This window comes from Cottoperca gobio, chromosome 21 (assembly GCF_900634415.1).
Source record: "Cottoperca gobio chromosome 21, fCotGob3.1, whole genome shotgun sequence".
NCBI classification, from domain to species: domain Eukaryota; kingdom Metazoa; phylum Chordata; class Actinopteri; order Perciformes; family Bovichtidae; genus Cottoperca; species Cottoperca gobio.
This window is the reverse complement of record NC_041375.1, coordinates 22988355-23007875: the sequence shown is the minus strand read 5'-3', so window position 1 is coordinate 23007875 and position 19521 is coordinate 22988355. Positions and strand designations below refer to the sequence as shown.

The window sequence follows — 19521 nt, the reverse complement described above, 5'->3', positions numbered from 1 at the left end:
CTATATTATATATACGTTGTTATATCTTTACTTTTATGCCAAACATAAGTGATTTGTATTAACTAATTTGTACGTCAACGTTTATACTGACATTTACAAACCGGATGTGTTTTCTGACTGCTGCGATTGGTTGATACGAAAACACTAACTTTCATTCCAGGGCAGGCAACTGAAACTGAACTGAATGTGTCAGGACAATGGAAAAGATTTTATGTAATGTCCACGGTAAGTCTCAATATGTTAATTGTTTGTTATAAAATATAAAGTTAAGTATTGTGTTTAGTTTACAGAAGTCATATTTATGTGTTTAATGTGCATGACAATGCATTTTCTGTTGATGGTCGGTGAATTAACCAAACCAAATTTGTATACGCATTTCCGTTGCTAACTTGCAGTGAAAAGAAAGTTAAGCTATATGATTTGTTAAATAACTCGTTCTCCTTGTCTCCATAAAGGCAGCATATGCATGTTAAAAACGGGCGTTAAAGATGGACCAAATAAAGGCAAAAGCTTCTACGTCTGCGTTGACAAGCAAGGATGTGATTTCAATCATGTGGCCAGGTATTCACACATTACCGGGGTGGGCAGATATGTCCTCACTGATCCCCTTTGAGACGAATTTAAAGAGAGTGTGGGAAGGTGGGGTTAGATCAAAGTATCAACCACAGCAGTGACATGGTTATAAATTCAGATTATTATGAAAAAAGCTACAGTTTCCTCAATAAAGAGATTCATGAGAACACTCTCCTGTATCTAAACATCAGTTATTCTCTTAGCACACACTGATATGGCTTATGGTATTCATATTGGTATCCAATTCTCTTCCACTCACATAAGCCATTATTTTATACATGCTGTGTCAGAGTCTGACTATTAAGAGGTTATGTATCTATTATTCCATCTGCCACTTGGTTAGGAGAGAAAAGTAGGGGTGTTTTGTACAGATTCATGTTTCTGTTTTTGATCTTCATTATCTTTTATATTCCCCTCCAGCATCTCCCCATCCCACTGCCTGCAACATGAAGATTCGATGGTGGAGCTCCAAGCTCTCACCTACAGTCTACAACAGCAGAGCCACAGGTGGAGTAAAAAAACCCCACTAATGAAAAGTAACTCCTGTTGCAGCTTTACATTTACATTAGGCACTTGAACTTAACTGCATTCTCCTTTTACAGGTTGTTCTACAGGTGTATTCTGGGTAAAAAAGGAGGCCAGAAGTGGTGTGGAAATGTGCCTTGGACTGTAGTAAGACATCACTCTTTGCAGATTACACTATACACACCTTTTATTTATATACTTTAAATACCTTAGTCACCAACTATATCTGGGACTCATTAGCTGTAGATCACAATTTAATCGTAAAATCATCACACGCACGTTTTCAAAACTTTATGTTGAAAAGAGTCAGGCTAAGATTAACTGGCATATAGAATATTTACATTTGGGAATTGAGTCACCGCCCATACAATCACAACATCCACATTTTGAGTCCAGCCAGGAGTCTTTGTTGCATGTTTTCACCCATCTTCAATTGTCTTTATTGTCTGTTGTCTTCCAACATTGCAGCCTGAGAAAGAAAAGAGAAATCCTCTATCTTACACACAGCTACAGCCCTCCTGCCTGCCGCATGTCCAAAACCCCTTCAAAGCCTCTGGCAAGACGGACAAGGACTCTGAGTGGAGAAGGATGCAGCGCGGCAGAGGTGATGAGAAAAGAAGCGAGGAGAAAGACAGCAAGGCAAGTCACAAGGCTGAAGGAAGAGCGAGCTGTCAAAAAGAAAATGTGGAGAGCGTAGGTGCAAGAGTGGAAGCAGAGGATGAAGGGAAGCGCAATTCAGTGGATTCTTACCGAGGTAAACAACTTCCGCTGGGGATGAAGTTAAAGAAGAGAGTTTCAGATGAGGAGAGAAACAGTCCCAAAGCTAACACAGTGGAAACAGTGACCGATGAGGCGCAAGACAAGACTAAAGGGAAGCACGGCGAGCAAGGAGAAGCTGAAAAGACTAATTCTACCTTCGGTGTCGAGGCTGTCCACCTGGAGAAAATGAATCAAACCTCACAGGATCCTCGCAAGGACTCGCCCCAGCATCCAGCCAGTGGTAAAACCTGTCTGGTGGAACGAAAGGATGCTACTGTGAAAGAGAGCGTTTCTACTACTAACACCAGCAACCCCACATCTACCAAACCAACACCATCAGAGTCCAGTCAAACCAAAACCCACCGAGCTGCTGCTGCTGCTGCTGATGATGATGATGATGATGATGATGTAGTGGTGGTGTCAGTGAAACCTCCTACTCAGAAGACTCCTCCTGTTGCTGCTGTTCAAAAGACTTTGACCACCTTTGCTGGGTTCCAGCCAGCGTCTAAGGTCAAAGGTCAGGCAGTTCCCAAAGAGCTGCACAGCCGGCTCGCCGCTCAACTCCAACAGAAAAAAGTGAGTAAATGACTCGCAGTGAAAGACATCAGTTACTGTTTGTGAACCTGGTTATTTGACTTGTAAACGGGTTGTTCTTAGTGTTGTGTAATCTTGTCTATGTATCTGTCAGTCTATCCTCTCAACACTTTTCCTCCCTGTTAAGGCAACTCTGTCTGTGGTGAATGTGGCGGCTCTGCCAGATAAAGGGGAGCGGTTGAGGACTCAGGTGAAAGAGCTGGAGGACGCTCTGGAGTCTATGAACCTCGCTGCTGCTTCTCAGCCTGGTAACTCGCACACTGTGCAGCAGGAATATATAATATAATAATGCTTTGAAAGATGCCACTTCCATTCTGCTGCTGCTGTTGAGATGAACACATGCTTTTTAATTACACAGCTCAAGTCTGAGTGGCTTCTAGGTCATTTCCTTCACATACAATGAAACCTAATTTAGAATTAAGTGAAGAATGACAAATGTAAACTAGTGAAGAACAAAGTAAAATAAACATAAATATGGTTGAACTGTTACATTAATGTCAGTTTCTGACCACTGCACCTGTATTGTACAAATCTTTCCCAGGGTCCGAGGTCGGACATAACAGTGGTGACGCTCATCCAGGTAGAAGCCATGTTAACCCCTTCAGCCGGAAGGGTGGCACCATCCTGCTCCCCGCCCCCCCAGCCCAACACCTCGCCTCCGGCAGCTCCCTGGGGCTCCAGCTGAGCCAGGGTCGCACCCAGATGTATGGAGGTAGGTTAAACGTGGAGGTGGAAGACGATTCTGTGGTTGTTTGTTTTCATTTGAAGCATTGAAATGCAAAAAGCAAAACAAATCTATCTGAAATATGAAAATGTTTCACTTTCATGCTAAACACCCTAACTCTCAGTCCTTCATGTTTCCAGCGACCTCACAGGCTCAGTCCTTTTACGGTGGCAGGATGACTGAGGGCCGTCTACTGGCGGTGAAAAATGCAACCTGCGACACCATCGACCATCTCCACAAGTCCCAGGAGTCCTGCCCTGATGCTGAGGCCGAGGTTCCAGACCCCAAGGGCATCAAGGTTACACATCAGTTTCTATCAGTCCTTCACTCACAATATCTGACGCTACTCATGATTATGGCTTCACTTGGCAGTTGACTATTATAACAGAGCATCTATGTCCTCTTCTGAATGGTCCATTATGTCACTCTAATAACGTTGTCTTCTTACGATTGGGCGGTCAGGTGACGCTGCTGGCCCATCAGAGGAGAGCTCTGGCCTGGCTCCTCTGGAGAGAAACACAAAATCCTTGTGGAGGAATTCTGGGTATGTTTCTTTTTACATGATGTTTCTTAAAGAGGTCACAGTGAAGACTGATGAGAGAAGCAGATGGTAGAAGGATTTAATAGTTGAATGTGTTAGTTCTCCAAACCGCGATATATCTGCAAAGTGACTTATTTTACGATGTCAGTGAAGCTTCTGATCAATAGTTGTTTCCTCATTATTCCTTCTTCCTGTTCCTCGCGCTCTTGTTTTGGATTCAGCGGACGACATGGGTCTGGGGAAAACCCTGACCATGATTGCTCTCATACTGGCCAAGAAGGCCAAGGCAAAGGAGGAGGAGGAGAAGAAGAAGAAGGAAGAGAAGAAGCCGGACGGCTGGATCTCCAAAACTGGTGACTAAAACCTTTTCTCCGTCTTTCCGTTGGTATGATATGTGTCTGAATTGTGGAGGTGAAATCTCCGAGACGTATGCTAGCTTTGATTTGTTTGTTTTGTTCATCACCCAGACTCCAGCCCCGTGGTTTCTAAAAGCACTCTGATCATCTGTCCTGCCTCCCTGATCCACCACTGGAAGAGGGAGATTGAAAGACACGTCAAGACAGGCAAGCTGACGGTGTATCTGTACCACGGCCCCAACCGCGAGAGAAGTGCCAAAGTGTGAGTTTCCTTGAATCATTATTACAGATCTTTCTGAAGCGATTGCACAGCATGATTATAGTGAACTATCACGCAGACCTAAACTCTACTCAGAGGATCCGTTCAGAGGATCCGTTCAGAGGAGCATTGAAGGGTACACAAAGTGAATGAAGTGTTTTCTCAGGCTGGCAGATTACGATGTGGTGGTGACAACATACAGTCTGGTCTCGAAGGAGATCCCCGTCCAGAAGGAGGGCCCTGACAAGCCCAGCAAAGATGCTGATGATGTGGTGAGTGAAATATATGATCATGAAAGCAACAGTTCTGAGTTCTCAGCTGTCAGACTCTGCCTGTAAGATGTGACTGCAGACACTGAAGACGGCAGATACTTCATCCCTTTGTTGTTTCTCAGCCGTCAAGCTCGGGTCCTCTTCTGCGAGTCACCTGGGCCCGGCTGGTTCTGGACGAAGGACACAACATCAAAAACCCAAAAGTGCAGACCTCCATGGCCGTCTGTCAGCTGAGGGCTCATGCCCGCTGGGCGGTCACCGGTACACCCATCCAGAACAACCTGCTGGACATGTACTCACTGCTCAAGTAAGATCACGTCAACACAAGAGTTTAAAAAGTTAGAAATGTTTCGTCTGCATGATGGACATGTGGGCGTTCTCAACGGGAGGCACTGAAGAAGGCTTAAATGATTAGGTTACAGTTTAACCACATGAAGCCAATAATAACCTCAGGTCTGAGGCTGATGGATCGATCTTCATCTTGAAAATAAGTTTTTCCTTGTTGCAGTAGAAAGGGCCACAAGGTGGCGCTGTAGAGTAACCGCAACTTTACAAATGACATTGAAATCTGTTAAATAGCTTTTGAGATATTATCTGAACTGGAGCTAAAACATCGTCTCGGTGATCGTAACAAAACGATGAGTCAGAGAAAGAAAAGGCTCAACTTTAAAGATATGTATTTATTGAGCAGCCTTCCTCTACACCTGAAGTGGTTTTTGAAACTACTAACATAACTTCATCTTCATTGCAGTCAAGTGAAGTCGAGATAGTAATTGGATTTTGTTTATTCCCTTCCTGTCTCAGGTTTCTGCGTTGTGCTCCGTTTGATGAGTTCAAAGTGTGGAAGTCTCAGGTGGACAACGGCTCCAATCGAGGCAGAGAGAGACTGAACATCCTGACGAGGACTCTGCTGCTCCGACGAACCAAAACCCAGCGCGACTCCTCGGGACAACCTCTGGTAGGGACGCAAACAACCTTGTGTCTCTGGTTGCATGTCTCCAGCTGAGGTGCTGATTGATTCAAACATCAACACACACTCACTTGATCCTGGCTAAAGTGAAGTGTTGACTGTTTCAGGTGTCTCTTCCTGATCGTACCTGCGAGGTGCATCAACTCAAACTATCCCAGGATGAACAGGCTGTGTATGATGTCGTCTTTGCCCAATCCAGGTAACGCGACTCATCTGAAATGCTAAGGAAACAGGATCGTTCTTAAAATGTTGTTTTTTTACAACTAGACGAGGTCCCAGGTCTAAACGTGTGTTCCTGCGTAACGAAGGGAAGAGATGCTGTTTAGTCTTCATGGAGACATGAACCGATGATTTGCTCTTTTCCTCCAGATCTACTCTGCAGAACTACCTGAAGAGACATGAAGGTAGTGATGTGAAAAAGAGAAACCCCTCCAGTTCCAATCCCTTTGACAAAGGTGAGATAAAATGACATTACATTACTTTAAGCTTAGATTTAGTTACTTTTTCCTGACTGATGCGTTCAGGGAACCTCAGAGATTTCAAAATCTGACAATTTCTATTTTCACAGTTTCTGAATATAAGAAACTTAAACCCTTGGTCAGTAATTAATTAGTAATATAATTGCTATTACTAATGGTGGTGAATCAAAAGTGTGTGTTTTCCCTCCCCAGTGGCCCAAGAGTTTGGTATGTCCCAGACTGACCCTGCTGTGTCCAGCTCCCAGCAGCCCCAGCAGGCGTCCAGCACCATCCACATCCTGTCCCTGCTGCTGCGCCTCCGCCAGTGCTGCTGTCACCTGTCACTTCTGAAGAAGGTACACACGCAATCACGTGCTCTGACGAGGCTTAAATCAGAAAGCTCAGACACAGAACGACTGCATAGTATAAACAGGCATTGATTTCCTTGTTCTTTCTCCCCCCCCCCCCCCCTCACTGCTCAGACTCTTGACACGTCGGAGCTGCAGGGCGATGGGATCGTCTTGTCTCTAGAGGAGCAGCTCAATGCACTGTCTCTCTCCTCCATCCCCTCGCCATCGGGCACTCACGCCTCAGACACTGTAGCCCTTAATGGCACTCGCTTCCCCTCAAAGCTGTTTGAGGACACCAGCGAGAGCACCAAGGTGGGGAACGGTAGTGCTCAGCATCCTAACATCACAGTTACCTCCCTGGAAGTGTGAATGCGTCCTGCAGGCGGGTTGCTATCTGCTGCATGACCTTTTGTTTTGTTCACCAGATGCCACCAAGAGCAAAATAACAAGTGACTTGTAAGGCAGGAGACATGGCTGTGTAGGAGTTTTTTGTGGTCACAGGTTATTTCAGTTTTAGCCCTTCTCTGCCTATATGAGGCAAACGGCACATGAAGATCTTTGGACACAAGTGCAGCTGTAATGGTTGATGAAGATCTGACTGAATTCAAAGGTTCATTTCAATCAAATCTTTAGCAAGAGCCCAAAGAAAACATTCAACATTCCTGGTTTCCAGGAAAGCATGTGACGCAACATATCAAAGTCCATGTGTACAGAATACGCATGTTCCTGTCTCACTGGTGTTACTTTATCAACAACAGATGAACTGTTTCTTCTACCCTAATTTCCCAGATTGCTGCTATTGTCTCTGAACTGGAGGCAATCCGACAGAAGGGTGATGATCAAAAAAGGTAAAATGTTACAATCAAATCAGTTTTTTAATCTACTGAAAGAATCTGCTTCAGTTGGAGTTTTGTAATCCACATGGTGTCTCTCTGCTGTGTAGCGTCATCGTGTCCCAGTGGACCAGCATGCTCAAAATTGTAGCAGTTCACCTGCGTCAGATGGGCCTGAGATACGCCGTTATCGACGGGACCGTCAACCCCAAACGCCGCATGGACCTGGTGGAAGAATTCAACACTAATCCTGGCGGACCGCAGGTGAACATCACCCAAAACTCTCCACCCTTAAATCAAAACGCAACTAGAACATGTTACTATTTTAAAGTAGTTTACAAGTATTTTGATCTAGTGATGAACGGCAGACAACAAAGTGAAGAAGGTTTCCACAGAATCAGTTTTCAGAACGGGACTTAACATTTAAGTGAGTTAATGTATATCTTCCAAAGGTGATGCTGGTGTCTCTTTGTGCTGGAGGGGTTGGACTCAACCTCATCGGTGGGAATCACCTCTTTCTCATGGACATGCACTGGTGAGACACACGATGACACCAGCTGTACATACAGGATGCATCCCTTCATCATGGAGTTGCTCTTTATTTGACCTTCGACTGAACTTCACTTGAACAATGTTGTAGAAGTAAAATTGTAAATAGCAGTCGGGCTGTTTTGCAGCGACCAGGTCAACACAAACAGATGAATGTGTTTGGTATCTTCATGACGTGAGAGTATCTTTGAGTTTTTAACCTCTGACCCCCAAACACTCTGACAGGAACCCCGCCCTGGAGGACCAGGCCTGCGACCGAATCTACAGAGTTGGACAAAGAAAAGATGTCACCATCCACAGGTTGTGTGTGTGTGTGTGTGTGTGTGTGTGTGTGCTATTATTTACTATTTCATCATACTCCATTAATGCAAGAGAGCAGTATCAACTAAGGCAAGCTCTAAAGTAACAAAATACACATCATACATGATAAAAAACATACTAGATGCACAACATGCATGCAGAAAGATTAAAATGTTCTGGGAATCTATATTTCAGAATGTATTGGACCTTAGGGTTTATGTCCAGAGAAACATTGTAAAAGTAATTTAGCATTTTTAGAGCTCAGCTTGTTTAATGCCAAAAGGTGTATCGCACAGACCAAGCAGTACTCGTTGGATGAAACGGATGTTAACGAGCCGTTTGAAAGGATAACTTGCATATTAAAGGCAAAACAGCCTTTTGTGTTAATGCAGCAATTTTATGTTGCGTTATATATTATGTGAATGTAAAAGGCTGTATTTCATGGTGGGGAAAAAGTGCCTGAAATGGAGATTAAATGAAAATGTTATGTAGGAAGGAGCAACAACCCACAGATTCATGGGAAGAGTTTCTCCTTTGTTTTGACTGAAATGATTCGTAGACGGCTACTAATTGAAGCTTCCTCGTTGTTGCATCAGTTGTATGTTTGCTAATAGTGTTGTATTAATTTGGTGCATGCGTGTGTTGATTAAGAGGTTTTGTGTTTCCAGGTTTGTGTGCGATGGCACGGTGGAGGAGAAGATCTCCACACTGCAGGGGAAGAAGAAGGAGCTGGCCCAGAATGTGCTGTCAGGAACGGGAAGCACCTTCACCAAACTCTCCCTGGCTGATCTCAAAATCATCTTCGGTGTCTGAGAAGGGAGAGAACTGAGGACGCTGCGCCAGACAGCTGCTCACACACTATTAAAGATGCCAGAGAGCTTATTTTCCACGTTCATCTTAATCTACAACAGGGTTTTATCTGCAGTTTAACTGATTTAGATGTGGATGGATGTGTTGCTTCAATACAAAATTGGTTAGTTGAATGACCATCAGTTTCTTTTATTTAATTTTTTTTTTTTTTTTAAGTATCTTAATTATGTTCTTATTCTTTTTTTGCTGTTTAGTAGCTATTTGCTTCCTATACAATGTTTTAAGATTACTCAACAACTACTGCAGATACTGTTACATTCAGCAAGAAATCTAATTCCTCAACTTAATGTGCACTAAAATCATAATGCTACTACAATTTTAATTTCTGATTGCTGAGCAAATATGTACTTCTATTTGTGTCACCTGATGGAGTTTATTTCCTTTTTTAAAGCTGTTGTCAAATGCTTAGTTCCTAATGCACGAGTCACTGCTTCCAAAAATATGTTGCAAAGTTTAAAAATGTGCATTCCCTCACGTTTATTTGAAATATATTTTGGAGAATGCAAATAAATAAATTCTTATGCTCTATGGATATAATCTTTTCAGAATACATTGTGTCATTTAATTTAGCTAGGTGACCACACACCTGCTTATTTTGAGATGTATATATGTTATGTCCTCATGTTTTGTATCAGATTTATCCCTTGACTTCTAAATATGACGCTTTGTGCAGTCCACCATGTTTTCATTCCTCACGCTTTAAATTCCAAAGGGTAGCGTTATGTCCATGCTGCCTTTACGAAACGTCGGAGTTTTCGGTCTCACTCTGCAATAACGACATAATAGTACGGAGGTAGCAGAATCAACACGTCTGCAAGTCGTATATATATTTCTAAACTCTTGTAGTCCTTTAATCCATGTTGTTAAAACATGTCTTCAAGGGAAATGTGTCACCCATGGCACACCGGTGAATAAAACAACCAGCCGGTGTTAACACTATAAATTATTAGTATCGCGTATTTTTTTATTTTCTTTTTAGATGAACTAATAGCACTATGTATCGCAAAATATAAATTGCTTTTTGTGCTTGCAATATTGGACAAAAACAATTTGAAATTCAAATAGTAAAAGTGAGGTTTGGTAATTGGGAGGTTAGGCGCAGCTTGTGAATGCAGCGCTGCGTAGTAAGAACGGGCGGTGCTGGTCGCTGCAGAGCTAGTGCAGTAACTACGGCCAGGTACACTTGCCCTGTGAACACACAGCCAAAGCGGCCTTTACGAGTGCTGGAGCAAAAATAGCACAATTTTAACTAAATCCGCAGCCATGGCGGCGGAGACCGACAAGGTAGAGCCTGCGGATAGCGAACAAGAAGATGAAGTGGAGGATGTGTACGAAGTGGAGAGGATCATCGACATGCGGGTGGAAGAGGTAAAGCTAGCTAACTAGCTAACAAACATGGCTGGCATTGCTTTCACTCCACTCTTACGGCACATAGCTCATATACAACGCTGCTCAGACACTTTCCGTTGCATTAACACCTGTCTACAGTGTATTTCAAGTCCATTTTGGTGCATTAAATTGCTCGTGTCACTGTTCGTCCATACATAGCATCGGGTTTTTTTTTAGCACAACTTCTCCCATTATGTCCGCTCTCCTGTCTCCTGCTGGGGCCAAGGACGGACGCCCTGCAAGCTTGCAGATATTTGCATTATGTGTGCGCTTGACCATTTGCATAGCTAGATAAAAAACAAATCCCAGGGTTGTTGCTAGTCTCTTTGTTCATGACACACATTGAATGGGGAGATTGCATTGTGGTAAACACTGCCAATTAGCCTAATTCCCAATGTGTATTTACCAACGGCTGCTAAAATGTATAACCGCTTAGATTGTGCAGGACGGGAAAGAAAGGGCTTATAGTAAAACCTCCCATCTACAATTTAACCAAATACTATTAATATGTGTTACCTTAACATAATGAGATTTATTTTAAAGAAAGAAAAAACAAGTTGGTAGTAATAATGATTTAAAACACACACAGACGGAGCACATTAACTGTGACACAGGTGTTTTTTCATATTAAACTTAAAGACGTTTGATCATCAGGTCACGTGACAAGTGGTTGTAGAAGTATTCAAGTAAAAGTCCTGCTTTCAAAGTACTTATTGTGCAATAAAAATATATATATTTTATTTTATTGATGTTGCAGCAGGTAAAGGTGGCCCCAATCTCTACTACTTTGTACAGCGCTGGGTATCTAACCGATAATAATACACTATGAATATTAGTTTATTTGAATACTTAATCATCTGTAAAGTAACTTAGAACTATAGATGTCAAATAAATGTAGTTAGGTAAAAAAAAGTACAATATTTGCCTCTAAAATGTAGTGGAAATTGAAAGTAAAGTGCAAGGAGCTCAAAATTGTATTTATGTACGGTACTACTAAATGTAATTTGTTACATTCCAGACATGAGCTTGTTGCAGCATGCACTAAACAAATATGTATTAGCTGGAGACATCCTGCTGAGTAACTGTAGTTCCTGCTTGTCCTAAACATTACAGAATACCCACATTTAACTCACTAATACTGAACTTTAACTCTTTAATCAGGACTCCCCAGACGTGCCCTTTACCTTTTTTACTTTGTATGATACAGAGATGAAGGACATTACAGTGACACGTTGATTACATTTAGTGCTGAACAAAAGTATGAGTTTAATTTTATAATCCTACACTATTTATTCGAGGAAATAACAGAACAGAAAGAACATATGCTACTAATAATAACAAGATTAAAATCAACTATTGGCTAGATGTTTCAGCTCTGTGGTTGATTGTGTGAGTACACAGTTAACAGTTAACGCTATCCTTCCTATTATTTCTTCTCTTACCGTGATGAGGCCACGTTTTCACATTTTTAATATGAACTAGTCCGTCAGTGTGCCAGGTGTTGTTTAGTTTTTACAAACTTTGAAGGATTCTTCACAGTAACTGTTGTTAATTTAGGAAATAATTTCCATTTTCATTTATTTTTCAATATATGCCTTTGCCTGATGAGACCGGAATAATAAGTGTTGATTTGGTAGAAACTCTGCAGAATGCAGACGTTGGATTCAGTTTTTCACAGCTCAACAGTCGCTGTAGCTATTTTTAAGACTGAATCACACTCGGAGCCAAAACAAAACGATCTGCAGCTGCAGAGCTATCGTCGCTGCATAATTTGTCAAAACAAAATCTAACTACACTTTAATGACAGGGTGGTGCATAAATATTGAACCAGAGAAACCGACTCCAAATGAAACGGTGCCAGAAAGGGATTCGCAAACGTTTGTTTATCATGCGAGGGATTGCATTTCACAACAGATTAAAAAGCGTCTGCTTTGTGGGGAGACTTCAGGGACCGCTATGAGGTGCAAGATGAGGGTCACGAAGGCAGTCGAGCCAATACGAGCCATAGTGAGATATTAACACACCCGGCTTACTGCTGGTCTTCGGTTATAAAGAGGCTGCGGGGTTTGTACCACCTGTGTCGAACGGCTCAGGAACACCGAGGAGAGTGAAAACAAAGACAGTAAGGAAGTAAGCCTGACCTGCTGGCAGCTCTGCAGGAGGATGCAGCCATTAAAACAGACTGTTTATATATTGGTGCAGTGATGCAAAGCATGTGAGCACTGGCCCATTGTGAGAGTAAAAAGGCAATATAATCACAGTGTGCATGCTTAGCAGGATGCCAGGGAAGCAGTAGGTGCACAAAACCAGAAATCTATATCTGTGGAGTAAGGGGAAGGGACAGCTGAGGCAAATGCATGTTAATATAATAAATTGAGCAGCATATCTAAAGTCAGACCTACGGGTATGATCGTTATGAAAACTGCATGAATGTGCTCTATCATGGAGATTCTTCTGTTGTTGTGTCCTGTTTATATTCCTGCAAAGACGATACTGTTGTACCTATTATTAGTTTGTGTGCTGTTGTCACACTTTTAAATGCAACTCTCCTCTTTAAATCCATGAAAGATAAATAACGTTGTTTTACTTGATTACCTTGATTCTGGGTCATTTGATCCATATGGTTGAACACTTTTTCCAGCATTTATTTGATCTCTCTGCACTTTGTCTCGTAAACTCTGTTTTTTATTCTTTAAAAAGTCTTTTGTGTTTTTGCTTTTTCTGCCCAATGAAAACATGTTGTCTTGTACAGCAATGGAAGAAACATGTCCTCCAATCAAAATATGAAAATGATTAATTCTATCTAATGTCAGCCATGTTTGCATGCATGCAGCCCATCATCAGACTCTGTTGGCTGGTGTAATACATTCTGAAGTGTCAGGTTGGTGCAGAAATAAGCTTCATATCTTCTCTCTGTTTTCAGGGTGAAGTGCTCTACAGAGTCCGTTGGAAGAACTACTGCTCGGACGATGACACTTGGGAGCCTGAGGCCCACTTGGAGGACTGCCGCGAGGTCCTCTTAGCTTTCAAGAAGTCCATGGCTGAGATCAAGGCCAAGAAAGAGGCAGAAGCGAAGAAGAGCGTGGTAAGTCCAAGTGACCGTCGGGTATACAGAATACTACGGATACTGTATTCACTAAAACAATAGGACTGGTGTTGGTACAGCATTGTGGCTTGTTGACATGACCAACCTGTATTTTGGTTGGTTGCAAAACTCAGAGCGTGACAGGTACAGGTGAAGTATAAAACAAAAACCCTGAGTGAGATGGAGGATTTAACTCCACTGCCAAGGTGTTGCGAGATAATAATTCTGTTGCCCTGAAGTGGACCAAATGTTATCTGAACACAATTAGATGTATCCCTGTTGTCAAGTTACAGTTTATTTTTGCTCTGGCACATAATGAGCAAACGTACTTGTTACAATTACCTCAAACGATATATAAAATGTGACGTTGCTTGTCCTGTTCTTCTTTAAGAAACTACCGCCTACAAAGAGCGACTCTGAGAGTGAAAGTGACAAAGACCGTCCAACAGAGGCGCCCGCCAAGAAGAAGAAAAAGACAAAGATCAAGGAGGAAGAAGAGGAACTACCTCTAAAGGAGAAAAAGAAGAAGAAGAAGAAAAAAGAAAAACGAAAGGAGGAGTCCAGGCCTATACCGGCACCGGAGACGGATGAAGGAGAAGAAGAAGAGGAAGACGAAGAAGAGGCAGAAGAAGAGAGAGCCCCGACTCCAGCCAGTCCTCCAAAGGAGAAAAGAACTGATTTGAAAAAGCGTCTGGTTGAGTCTGAAGATGAGGAAGAAGAGCCTGTTCCCTATAAAAAACACAAAAAGGAAAAGGGAAAAGAGGGAGGAAAGCATAAGAAAGAGAAGGTGGAGGAGGGGAAGAAGAAGAAAGTGAAGAAGGAAAGGAAGGTTGAAACCTCTGAAGACGAGGCCGCTGCTCCTCTGGAAGACAACCTGAGCGACGGCCCGTCAGAGTCCCAAGTGGACGATAATGCATCAACGGATGCTGCTGCAAAGTCAGCCGACAAAGCCCGTGTGGATGACAAGTCCAAACTCATTAAGGGGACGGTGGAGGTAAAGCTGCAGGGCATTAAGGACCTCATCCAGGACAAAAAGAGCAAGAAGCCAGACGCAACTCAGAAAGAAAGCAGCCTCCAAAAACTAAAGAGCCTCACCTCTAAAGTCAAGGAGGACACTGCCCCACACTCAGACTCCAGCGATAGCTCCACCTTACATAAGAAAGCCAAGAGCAAAGGGCAGGAGAGCACGGCGAAAGTCCCGTCTTCCTCCACGTCCTCCTCGTCCTCCTCGTCCTCTGTCACAGCAGCGAGCAGCACCAAGATCAAGGAGGAGGAGGCGGCTAAAGAGGAGGTACTGGGACAGAAGGACGCCTCAGGCTCCACTAACCTGTTTGAGAAGTTCCTGTTAAACTGCGAGGCCAAGGACCGAGCCCCCCGCAGGCAGCCCGGGCATCAGTCCGTCGTAGAGAAGATCATCATCAAACCCACAAAGGTGCAGTATTAGTGCGGAGTTTATTCTTCAATCATATGACGTAAAACGCTGGAGTTGAAAATGAGACTCATGTTGATCTTAACTTAAACATGCTGGAGAACTGTCTTTGTAGCTCCGCCCTTTCTGTCATCGATGCACAGCTGGCTAATGCATTTGGTTTTTCTAACATCTGGAAACTCTCTTCGTGTTGAACTGATTAGATTTGTGTAAGATCACATTTGAACTGAAAAAGGAGAAGTTCATACGACTTCTGAAGATATAGAAAACATTGCAATGCACAAATATTATTTGTTGTTCTTGAGATGTACCTGTTAGGTGCACCTGCTGCTCCAGTGAGTTTACCTGCAAAACTACAAGGTGTTCACACTGTATCCCCCCCCCCCCCCCCCCTCCAAACATTAGCCAATAGGAAAGATAGAGAAGACCTCGAAGACGACCAAAGAGTCTCCAGCTCAGAAAACAGAGTCTGAGAAGACGGAGAAGACCAAGCAATCCGATGGTATGCATGACACACAGATGTATATAAACATTTTTAATGTATAAAAGGCTGTCGAGGCTCTTTATGAGTCCCAAGAAATATGACGACTTGTCTGCTCCCCCTTTAGTCTCCAGACCCGGCCAGAGTTATGGCTTCAGCCTGGACAGTGATGAGAAGGAAGCAGAGGAGACTCTAGCAAAGCAGAAGCCTGCTGAGGAGACCCGGGAGAGGAAGGAGAGGTCAGAGGAGGTGCAGCGGCCCGGCTGGGAGAGGAAACCCCCCACAGAGGACAGGAGGAAGAGGAGAGAGGACAGTGAGCCCAGACTCTTCATGGCATGTGATGACAATCAGGACACCCAGGAGACACCAGGGGGCGCTGATAAATGTGGTATGTATGAAAATAGTTGGGAATGGAAATTGATTTTATCGATTCCTCTTATCGACTGTCGCCGAGGCAGGAAAAGCATCCATGATGTTTGCAAATTGAATATATTATTGCTCTGAGAATATGACTTGTTATGGACTTGAAACTTAAAGTTTAGGACGTGGGTTCTTCCTGGCTTGACTCCCACCTCTGCTACAAACATTAACTGCATATTTGAGTTTTCCAGAGAGAATAATCTGCGTTGGTTTCAACTTTCCAACTAATGAATCTCTCTCTCTGCATTGTGTGCTGTACAGACAAGGGCCAAGCCACCTTGAGTCTAGGAATGGACCTCAACTTGGACTGGATGACACTGGACGACTTCCAGAAACATCTGAACGGGGATGATGAAATCCTGTCTGGTCCGCCGTTATCTCCCAGTGAGTATCTCCGTCTCAGACAGTTAGCTGTCCGCTGACTGACTCCTGCTGCCATCGAGAAGTTTTCAAGTAGTTGATGGAGGATTTTCTGACCTGGTCAAGGATCCTTAAAGCTGCTGTGCACACAACACATTTACAGTCAAAGACAGACTTAATGTTACAGCTGCAGGTATGTAATAAACCCAAAGCAAAGAATCTGACGCACAGCCCGCTGTGGGTAACAAACTGAACATCAGTGCTGATATTTCTGCAAAATCGTCCCGCTCCAAAGCGGAGAAAGATCTGAATAAATGTCAGGAACAAACTTGCTGAAGGCCAGCTGATAAATATGAGTTTAAAGTACTTTCACTAAGAACAACAATTCTTGCCGATGGGTACCTAGGCTGTATCTGAGCTTCTTCTTTCTTTGTCTTTGTTAAGGTCTGTAAGTTATGTTTGATTGTCAAATATATAATGTGATCTTGTATGTCCCTGTCAGGTGAGTTGCGGGATGCTGTGAAAAGTGGAGATTACATGGCTGTAAAATTGGCTCTTAATTCCAAAGAGGAGTACAATCTGGACCAGGAGGTATGTTCTTTCCCCTTTTTAAATGATTTGTTTGAGTACTTTTCAAAAAAGCATTCACCCAGACTTATATCTGCGGACTAGCTTGTGCCTTATTTTATTTTAGTTCTATATTTAGATCAATGCTTACTGAGCCTTCAATTTCAAGGCAAATGCACATTTTACAAATGTTACAGCTTGCACCTTGGTTGCCCCCAGTGTGTGTGTGTGTGTGTGTGTGTGTGTTTGCGTGGGAGTGTGTGTGTGTGTGCAGTCCGGTATTAAAAAAAAAAAAAGAGTTTTGTGGATGACCAGTACAACACAGTGCTGCATCAGTCTCACGCGGCACTGATGAAGTTTTTAACACCAGGTCCTTTTTACAAATGAACTGACATGGAGTTAAGATCACACTTCATTTTGTGGCGTGAGAAGGACCGTTGTTGCTCTCCAACGGTTGTCCAGGAATTGTTTTTGTCCCATGTCTTCACATGAGACGTATTTTAAATGTTTAAGCACGAACCTTAAACCTCCCGTTGATTATGACTAAAGTTGGGACAATTTTTCGGTTTTGCCGGTCCGCTGTACGAGCTTACACTGACGCACGTTGTGTTTGTTTACTCAAAGGTTTGTGTGTTTTTTGAGGCGACGAGATACTGCCCAGTTAGTCTCAAAGAAACATAAAGATCAGAGTCACTGCTTCTGTGAGCGCCGCCATCTTGGATCATCACGTCAAAGCAAGACAAGGCAGCATGTATAACTGCAGGGGAAAGTCATGCGCGGCCGCTGAGTCAAGTGCCAAACTTAGTGGTAAAGTTCGGTATACAGACCCGGTCGGGTGTTTCGCTTAATATCAAACTGGTTTGAATATTTTTACACCGGCCCAAACCTCGTTATGACGTATAACAGGTGTCTATAGTCTCAGATACAATCGTCTGTGTAATTTGACTTATATCTCTGGAGTCCCTCTGATGAAAGTAACACCGCAGGAACAGCAGGAATGGAAAATACTGAACCGTAAACATGCCGGACTAGAGCTACATGCTGAAGCAGAGATGACTTCATTCCATCACAATCTCCGTAATCTTAATAAAAACGGATACAGCGCTTCTAAAATTCCAAACTGTGCACCAAGGAAATCTGTCTCTTCAAGATCTACATCCACAGACGTTACCGTCTCATGCCAACTAATAATTCAACGCCTCAAGATGTTTTTCTCAACTCCAAAGCTCCTTTGCTCCTGCAACAAACCCAGGTAAGAGTGGCCTTCAATGTATTTTTATTAAAACAAAAATAGACATATGTTAAGCAATGTTGTAATATTTTTTTGTGTAGTCATTTAGTTTGATTAAATCTTGTATTTTATGTAGCGGGAACAACTGTGTGGTAATTAGTAAAGGTTAAATGATACGTATAATGTGTTGAGAGTTAAAGGGACATGATGCTTACTTTAATCTGAACTGTATTGTTCTAATGTGGGCAGAATATGGAAACAAAAATCTCCACTGAATGCTCTTTGCTCCGTTTACTCGTTGCTGTTAGCAGATAATGTGTAATTGTGCATGAATAATATTATTCATTCAACATTATATATTCATGATAATGTGTGCAAATTAGAGACTGTTGTGTCGTCTTTCTTCGCAGTGAACACGCTAAAGGAAGAAGAAACTGAATAATGGGACAAGATGAACCCTTTGAAGCAGGTACATACTGTATAAGCCTTCAGATGTATCATCGTCATGATCATAGCACAACATGTGTAGCCAGCATGCACCAGTAACTCATGGATTCAATATCTTTTTCATTTATTTTATCTTGCCGTCAAATTTTTTTAAAGCATAGATGACATCTAAATAAATGGCTGAACACCATTAAAGTGTTCCCATGTTTTTCCCCTGTACCTAGTCGCCCGTTTCCTATATTTTACTGGATAAACGCCGCTATGCTAAGCCTAAAAAACTGTATATGACATCAAAGGTTGTTTTGATTGCAAGCCGTGACTGTAGGACTAGTGTCGGTACATATTCTGTTCCCTCCATGTAGCATTTCATCCAACACCCCATGACTACATATACTTGGTTAGACATTTACATTATCAAAATGCTGCTTGATCCAATAAAGCCATTAACTGTTCTCGAATGGGTCACATGTGATTTTTGTACTGGAGACTTGAGAGGTGTCATGGTTTTTTTTTGATACCGATGGTTCGGCTAAAAAGTGATGTGTGGCCATCACATTGACTTCTGTTTGAATGAGCCTGGATATTGGTGGGGCATCGCCAAGGTGCTGATGTGTTAAACAGCAAAAATGTGCAAAGATATTTGAAAAGGCAGAACCAAAACAAATTCACCTGACTTACCACCACGTAACAACCAAAATTCAAACCAAAATGTAGCTTTATTTTGTTTCTGTTCTCTCCAACATTTAATGGGTCTGTGTTTTTAAGTTCACTCAGAAAAATAATTCATGGGGTCTGATTTGGCAATGAGTCTTACATATACTTGTTCTTTTGCAGGCTTGTACTATTGGTGAGACGAGGTCATTTGAAGGAGAGAGGAGCTTGATTGAAGAGAGAAGTTCGATTGATGCTCTTAGGTTGACTTCTGACCTTGGCAGTGCCAGAAATGACGAGGGTACTCAAAGAGTAAAAGAGAATATCCCACAAGATATGGATGGCCCAAAAGATGGCGAAAATATGCCAAGCTTCCCTGCCAGTATAAACAAGCAAGTGACAGTGAGGGAACATGAACAGGTCCAAAAAGGTGGAAACAATATAACTGAATCAGAAAACAATGCTTGTAATTCACGTGCCAAGCAGGAAAGTCAAGGAGAGGAAGACCAGAAGCAAGCACAGGAAGAC

At 42.6% G+C, this 19521-nt stretch overlaps 2 protein-coding genes across 5 annotated transcripts in view; both read left to right on the top strand.

Annotated features, from left to right (window-relative positions):
- Positions 1 to 122: 122 nt before the first annotated feature.
- On the top strand, positions 123 to 9470 carry ttf2 (transcription termination factor, RNA polymerase II). The gene is made up of 23 exons (XM_029459861.1): positions 123 to 225; positions 456 to 561; positions 994 to 1080; positions 1176 to 1245; positions 1567 to 2433; positions 2579 to 2699; positions 2993 to 3163; positions 3316 to 3473; positions 3638 to 3719; positions 3938 to 4069; positions 4184 to 4334; positions 4498 to 4603; positions 4726 to 4910; positions 5408 to 5561; positions 5681 to 5772; positions 5943 to 6028; positions 6245 to 6387; positions 6514 to 6693; positions 7171 to 7229; positions 7325 to 7478; positions 7667 to 7749; positions 7989 to 8063; positions 8732 to 9470. The coding sequence occupies exons 1-23, from the start codon at positions 198 to 200 to the stop codon at positions 8874 to 8876; spliced, it is 3435 nt and encodes a 1144-aa protein (XP_029315721.1). The 5' UTR covers positions 123 to 197; the 3' UTR covers positions 8877 to 9470.
- A 406-nt stretch (positions 9471 to 9876) lies between these two features.
- The window catches only part of mphosph8 (M-phase phosphoprotein 8), a 25545-nt gene continuing 15900 nt past the window's right edge, over positions 9877 to 19521 (top strand). Inside the window, exons 1-8 of one of the 4 annotated variants that reach the window (XM_029458496.1) lie at positions 9877 to 10301; positions 13246 to 13407; positions 13799 to 14839; positions 15242 to 15338; positions 15445 to 15705; positions 15999 to 16121; positions 16600 to 16688; positions 19177 to 19521. The exon at positions 19177 to 19521 is cut by the window's right edge and continues 2011 nt beyond it. In XM_029458496.1, coding sequence (XP_029314356.1) covers positions 10197 to 10301; positions 13246 to 13407; positions 13799 to 14839; positions 15242 to 15338; positions 15445 to 15705; positions 15999 to 16121; positions 16600 to 16688; positions 19177 to 19521 — 2223 coding nt within the window. In that variant the 5' untranslated portion in view covers positions 9877 to 10196. Of the gene's footprint in view, positions 10302 to 13245; positions 13408 to 13798; positions 14840 to 15241; positions 15339 to 15444; positions 15706 to 15998; positions 16122 to 16599; positions 16689 to 17092; positions 17917 to 18305; positions 18365 to 19176 lie in introns of those variants that run through there. The other 3 variants (XM_029458497.1, XM_029458499.1, XM_029458498.1) reach the window with 3 other exon arrangements.

Bases quoted from the DNA above. Each gene is read 5' to 3' on its own strand.
- ttf2 (XM_029459861.1), top strand. From the start codon at position 198: ATGGAAAAGATTTTATGTAATGTCCACG. The intron at 2,434-2,578 runs GTGAGTAAATGA...CTCCCTGTTAAG, and splicing joins CTCAACTCCAACAGAAAAAA to GCAACTCTGTCTGTGGTGAA. The intron at 5,773-5,942 runs GTAACGCGACTC...CTTTTCCTCCAG, and splicing joins GTCGTCTTTGCCCAATCCAG to ATCTACTCTGCAGAACTACC.